General features: G+C 56.5%; 1 protein-coding gene across 1 annotated transcript; it reads left to right on the forward strand.

Annotated features, from left to right (window-relative positions):
- Positions 1–479: 479 nt before the first annotated feature.
- LOC118159359 (interleukin enhancer-binding factor 3-like) lies at positions 480–5912 on the forward strand (the record flags this gene model as incomplete). The annotated part of the gene is made up of 6 exons (XM_035313950.1): positions 480–599; positions 2695–2921; positions 3178–3358; positions 3655–3802; positions 5171–5262; positions 5695–5912. Coding segments are annotated over exons 1-6 (869 nt in total), but the record flags the coding sequence as incomplete, so codon positions are not given.
- Positions 5913–5928: the final 16 nt, after the last annotated feature.

Consider the following 5928-nt stretch of genomic DNA (forward strand, 5'->3'; position numbering starts at 1 on the left):
GGGTCGAAAAAAAGCCGGATGCGGCAACGGGATTTCCACAAGCGGCCTCTCGCCAGGCCGGGCGCGGCGAAGCTCGGTCACCAGGTGACAGCAACCTCGTGGAATTAGGCGAGCTGATAGACCAATTAGGCCAGAACCGGTTAATTTTCCCAGCGCGAGCAGCCGCTGAGCGCGTCGGCGCTTCGTCTTCGTGGCTTCCCTTCCGAGATCCGTGCGGAGGCTTCGCAAAGACCCCCCCGTAGCAGGAGAGCCTCGAGGGTGCGAGGAGCTGGAGTCACATCCTTAGGGCTGGGCCACGGGTCCCGCTCAGGCCCCCGGAGCACCAACGTCAGGAGCAGGGGGCTCGGAGGCCGTTGACCGGCTCCCGTCCGGCTCTTCGCCGCCCACGGGTGGTCGCCGCCGGATCCCCAGGCGCTCGGCGAGGTGGTGAAGCCTGACGGTCCCACTGATGACCCTTTGCTAATTGTCTTTTTGTCCTTCCAGGTTCCCAGAAGGTGTGGCAGCGGTACGGGCTCTTCAGCGGTAGGATCTAAACGAGCACGTTGGGGACGGACGCGTGGGGACGGCGGCGCTCGGACGGACGCTCGGGAGCAAAAATGGTGAGGGGAGGGTTTCAAAAAGGGAAGAGCTTACAGCCTTCAGGGAGAGACCCCTGGGGTTGGCCTGGCACGAAACCCCGGAGGGCTTCAAAAGACATTTAGGGATGTGGGTTGGTGGAGGAGGACCCTTAGTGTTAGGTCAGGGGTTGGCCTTGGTGACCTTGGAGGGCTCTTCCAACCCAGATGATTCTGTGAGAGCCTTCTTGGAGGACTGTTGGGTCAGGGTTGGCCTTGGTGGTCTCAGAGGGCTCTTCCAACCACGATGGTTCTCTGAGAGCTCGGTGATGTGGTTTGGTGGAGGACCCTTAGTGTTAGGTCAAGGGTTGGTGTTGGTGATCTTGGAGGGCTCTTCCAACCACGATGGCTCTCTGAGAGCCTTAGTGGAGGACTGTTGGGTCAGGGTTGGCCTTGGTGGTCTCAGAGGGCTCTTCCAACCCCGATGGCTCTCTGAGAGCTCGGTGACGTGGTTTGGTGGAGGACTCTTAGCGTTAGGTCAAGTGGAGGACTGTTAGGTCAAGGGTTGGCCTTGGTGACCTTGGAGGGCTCTTCCAACCAAGATGGTTCTGAGAGAGCTCAGTGATGTGGTTTGGTGGAGGACTAAGGTTTAGGTCAGGGTTGACCTTGGTGACCTCGGAGGGCTCTTCCAACCACGATGGTTCTCTGAGAGCTCGGTGATGTGGTTTGGTGGAGGACCCTTAGTGTTAGGTCAAGGGTTGGTGTTGGTGATCTTGGAGGGCTCTTCCAACCAAGGTGGTTCTCTGAGAGCTCGGTGACATGGTTTAGTAGAGGACTAAGGTTTTAGGTCAGGGGTTGGCGTTGTTGATCTTGGAGGGCTCTTCCAACCAAGGTGGTTCTGTGAGAGCCTTAGTGGAGGGCTCTTAGGTCAAGGGTTGGCGTTGGTGATCTTGGAGGGCTCTTCCAACCACGGTAGTTCTGAGAGAGCTCGGTGACATGGCTTTGTGGAGGACTGCTAGGTCAGGGGTTGGCGTTGATCTTGGAGGGCTCTTCCAACCACGATGGTTCTCTGAGAGCTCGGTGACGTGGTTTGGTGGAGGACCCTTCGTGTTAGGTCAGGGGTTGGCCTTGGAGATCTTGGAGTGGTTGGATCTTCCAACCACGATGGTTCTGTGAGAGCCTTAGTGGAGGACTGTTAGGTCAGGGTTGGCCTTGGTGACCTTGGAGGGCTCTTCCAACCATGATGGTTCTGTGAGAGCTTGGTGATGTGGTTTGGTGGAGGACTCTTAGTGTTAGGTCAAGTGGAGGACTGTTAGGTCAAGGGTTGGTGTTGGTGACCTCGGAGGGCTCTTCCAACCCAGATGGTTCTCTGAGAGCTCAGTGACGTGGTTTGGTGGAGGACTGTTAGGTCAGGGGTTGGCCTTGGTGATCTCGGAGGACTCTTCCAACCACGATGGCTCTGTGAGAGCTCGGTGACGTGGTTTGGTGGAGGACTCTTAGTGTTAGGTCAAGTGGAGGACTGTTAGGTCAAGGGTTGGCCTTGGTGACCTTGGAGGGCTCTTCCAACCACGATGGTTCTGTGAGAGCCTTAGTGGAGGACTGCTAGGTCAGGGTTGGCGTTGGTGACCTTGGAGGGCTCTTCCAACCACAGTGGTTCTCTGAGAGCTCAGTGACGTGGTTTGGTGGAGGACTGTTAGGTCCAGGGTTGGCCTTGGTGATCTCGGAGGACTCTTCCAACCAAGGTGGTTCTGTGAGAGCCTTAGTGGAGGACTGTTAGGTCAAGGGTTGGCGTTCGTGATCTTGGAGGGCTCTTCCAACCCAGATGATTCTGTGAGAGCCTTATTGGAGGACTGCTAGGTCAGGGTTGGCCTTGGTGATCTCAGAGGACTCTTCCAACCACGATGGCTCTGTGAGAGCTCGGTGACGTGGTTTGATGGAGGACTCTTAGTGTTAGGTCAAGTGGAGGACTGTTAGGTCAAGGGTTGGTGTTGGTGACCTCGGAGGGCTCTTCCAACCACGATGGTTCTGTGAGAGCCTTATTGGAGGACTGTTAGGTCAAGGGTTGGCGTTGGTGACCTCGGAGGGCTCTTCCAACTCAGATGGTTCTGGGATGATTCCATAAATCTCCTCGCCTTCGCAGCGACCAATGCGTATCTTTGTGAACGACGACCGCCACGTGATGGCGAAGCACTCGGCCGTCTACCCCACGCAGGAGGAGCTGGAGGCGGTTCAGAACATGGTGTCCCACACCGAGCGCGCCCTCAAAGCCGTGTCCGACTGGATCGACGAGCAGGAGAAAGTCGGCGGGGAGCAGCCGGAGACGGAGGCCATGGAGACGGCGGCAGAGGAGGAGAACAAAGAAGGAGGGTAAGGCATCGAGCGGGTTGAGGTTGGCGAAAACGCTCTTGCTGGAGCTGGGGGGGGGGTGGTGGGGTCGCCGATTCCCTCGGCCGTGGGATTAATTTGGGGAATAACGCGGTGCTGAGCGATTCCTCCCCGCCCAGGACCGCCGCGGCAGGGCTCGTGCCTCCTGTCGGAGCTTCGCGGATGGATCCCTGAGCCCGGCTCCCGCCAACCTCCTGGTTCTGGAGCCGCTGCCATCGCGCCGTGTCCTTTTTTGCAGGGATCAGAAGGCCACGGAGCAGCTGACCAGGACCCTCCGTGGGGTGATGCGCGTGGGGCTTGTGGCAAAAGGCCTGTTACTGAAGGGGGACCTGGACCTCGAGCTGGTCCTGCTCTGCAAGGACAAGCCCACGTCGGACCTCCTGGAGAAGGTCGCCGACAATCTTGGAGTTCAGCTTGCTGTGAGTAACGCCTCCGCGTTGGCCTGCGCGTGTTGGGGGGAGCAGAACGAGCAAAATAAGTTCTCAAGGGCTAAAAAAAACCACCCCAGCCGGCGTCCCGCCTGCGTTGACCCGCTCCGCTCCCCCTTGGCTTGGGGTCGGACCTGTCGCCTTGCCCTGGAATCGCTTCCCCGACGCGCTCCGTCAGCCGAAGCGCTGCGCGCGCGCCTCGTGCGTGGGTTTGGTTCGGTTTCCCTCGGAAAAAGGCGTCCCGGGAAGAAGCCGGGCGGGCGCTCAGCGGTCCCCTTCCCTTGCAGGCTATAACCGAGGACAAATACGAGATCATCCAGTCGGTCGGTGACGCCGCCATTGTGATCAAGAACACAAAAGAGCCTCCGTTGACGTTGACCATCCACTTGACGTCGCCCGTGGTCAGAGAAGAAATGGAAAAACAGTTAGCTGGAGGTATGGAAGCCTGAGAGCAGCCGGCAGCCGGTCTGGAATCGTTTCTGTTGCTCATCCGTTGTTTAAAGCGTGCTCTTCAGTTTCATCCAAAGCGGCAAAAACGCTTTCCGGGCAAATCCCAAACTCCTCGAGACAGCCCTGACCTCACGGGCTCGTGGTTGCGGTTTATTTGGGCCGAGTTCCCCGAAACTGAGTAGCACCTTTCCAAATGGGTCTCTTACCTTTATTTTATCTTTATTTTATTTTATTCCTTTTTTTTTTTTTTTTTTTTTCCTTCGGCCTTTAGCTCACTGATGTGTGGTATTGTTGTATTTAATCATTTTTCTTTGTACCTAGCCATGTAAGTGGCCTGCACAGCGACGTATAAAAAACATAAATGGATACATTTAAAAAAAAAAAAAAACAAAAAAGAAGAGAAATTGAAGGCTTCTCGTTAAATGACTTGCATGTAAATGAGCTCGGATGTTACCGATAGTTTGTGTTGCAGCAAGAATGATGGTAGGTGCTCTGGCTCTCCTTGCTCGGCCGTTCGATCGGCCGAAGTTCAGAGCTCCGGGACGTGATGCAGAGTTTTGGATAAAGTTAGCCTCTCCATCCGGCCTCCAATTCCTCTCGGAGTAAGAATCCACGGGCGTTCCTGGTGGTTTTCTTCTCGCACTTGGCCGTGAGCGGTCCCGCACCGCGGGCCGCGCGCCTCCAAACGCTTGCTCCGTGCACTAGCCTTATCTAAAACCCTGGTCGTCGGCAACTTTTGACCTCGTTGGGAATCCGTAGCTTCAGTTTTGCTGCAGCACAGACGGGGAAATTTTCTTGTGCTCTCTTGCCTGTCTCTGGTTTTGATATCTGACCTCGTCTACCAAGTCAATTTTAGGGACGCTGGACCTTTGACCAACAGGACGCTCTCTGTCACGGGCCGGGGCCGGGGCAGCCAAGCCTTACGGGCGGAGGGGGTTCCCTTGATCCTAGCAAAGCTCTTTCCCCCCCCCCCGCCCCGGCTCCTTCACTAAAGCTACGCTCGGAGCCGGGGGGTTCACACCAAATTCCCCTCCGCCGCCTACCTCCTACGCTCCGACCGCGAGCCCTAAAAGGATCTCGGTCCTCTCCCGCGGAGCATCATCGCCCCCCAAAATCTTCCCCCCGCAGAACCGATTTCAGCCCCGTCCCCGACAATCCAACCTCCCCCTAATTAACGGCTCAGCGAGGCCGAGAGGCCAGCGTACTGCAGAGCCCCCCCGGCCGGCTAACGGAGCGAGATCACGATGGTTTGGGAGCCTCAGCTGCCCGTAGGGAGCTGCCTCATCCCCTCTCCACCTGACAGAACCCCCTTGGTCAAACTGTGCCTTGTCTTCTTATTCCATCCACGAATAGAAACGCTATCAGGCAACGACTCCCCGGACGTTCTGGACAGGCAGAAATGCCTTGCTGCCTTGGCGTCACTGCGGCACGCCAAGTGGTTCCAGGTTTGCATTTTGTTCTTATATTTGTCTTTAAGTAGAAAAATGCGTAAACCTTTTTAACGGGCTAACTTTTTGTTTACTTATTTCTGTTGCTTTTCTTTTTTTTTTTTCCCCTTTTGGCTTAAAATACTTCTTAACGTTGGACGCTAAGTTAGGCGTGCTGCACTTAGCGCCTGTCGCCGGCACAGCCGCTAAAGAAGCACTTAAGCGAAATTAAAACCTTGGAGAGGATCCTTTAGTCACGAGTAGATGCCTGGCGGCTGCTTTGTGCTAAGGGCAACGCCGCCTTGGTGCGCCCCGGTGGCCGTAAAAACGCCGCGCGGATGCCGTTGGCCCTTGACAAAGTAGCGCGGCCAAAGCTTTGATGTCTGCGGACGAGGCAGTCCGGGGGCTGTTTGCATTGAATGCGTTGTCTGCTTCTGATTCCTCTTCCAGGCCAGGGCTAACGGGCTGAAGTCGTGCGTCATAGTCATACGCGTGTTGAGAGATCTGTGTACTCGGGTTCCCACCTGGGCACCGCTGAGAGGATGGGTAATTGTCCCCTTTCTTTTGTTCCTTCGGGGTCCGGGTGCCGCTCCGCCCAGCCCGGATCCGTTCCCAGAAGTTAGCCGTAAGGACGGAAATGGAACCCCCCCCCCCCCCCCTTTTTCTTCGTCTTTTTCCCTAAAA

This window comes from Oxyura jamaicensis, unplaced genomic scaffold, assembly GCF_011077185.1.
Source record: "Oxyura jamaicensis isolate SHBP4307 breed ruddy duck unplaced genomic scaffold, BPBGC_Ojam_1.0 oxyUn_random_OJ69908, whole genome shotgun sequence".
NCBI classification, from domain to species: Eukaryota; Metazoa; Chordata; class Aves; order Anseriformes; family Anatidae; genus Oxyura; species Oxyura jamaicensis.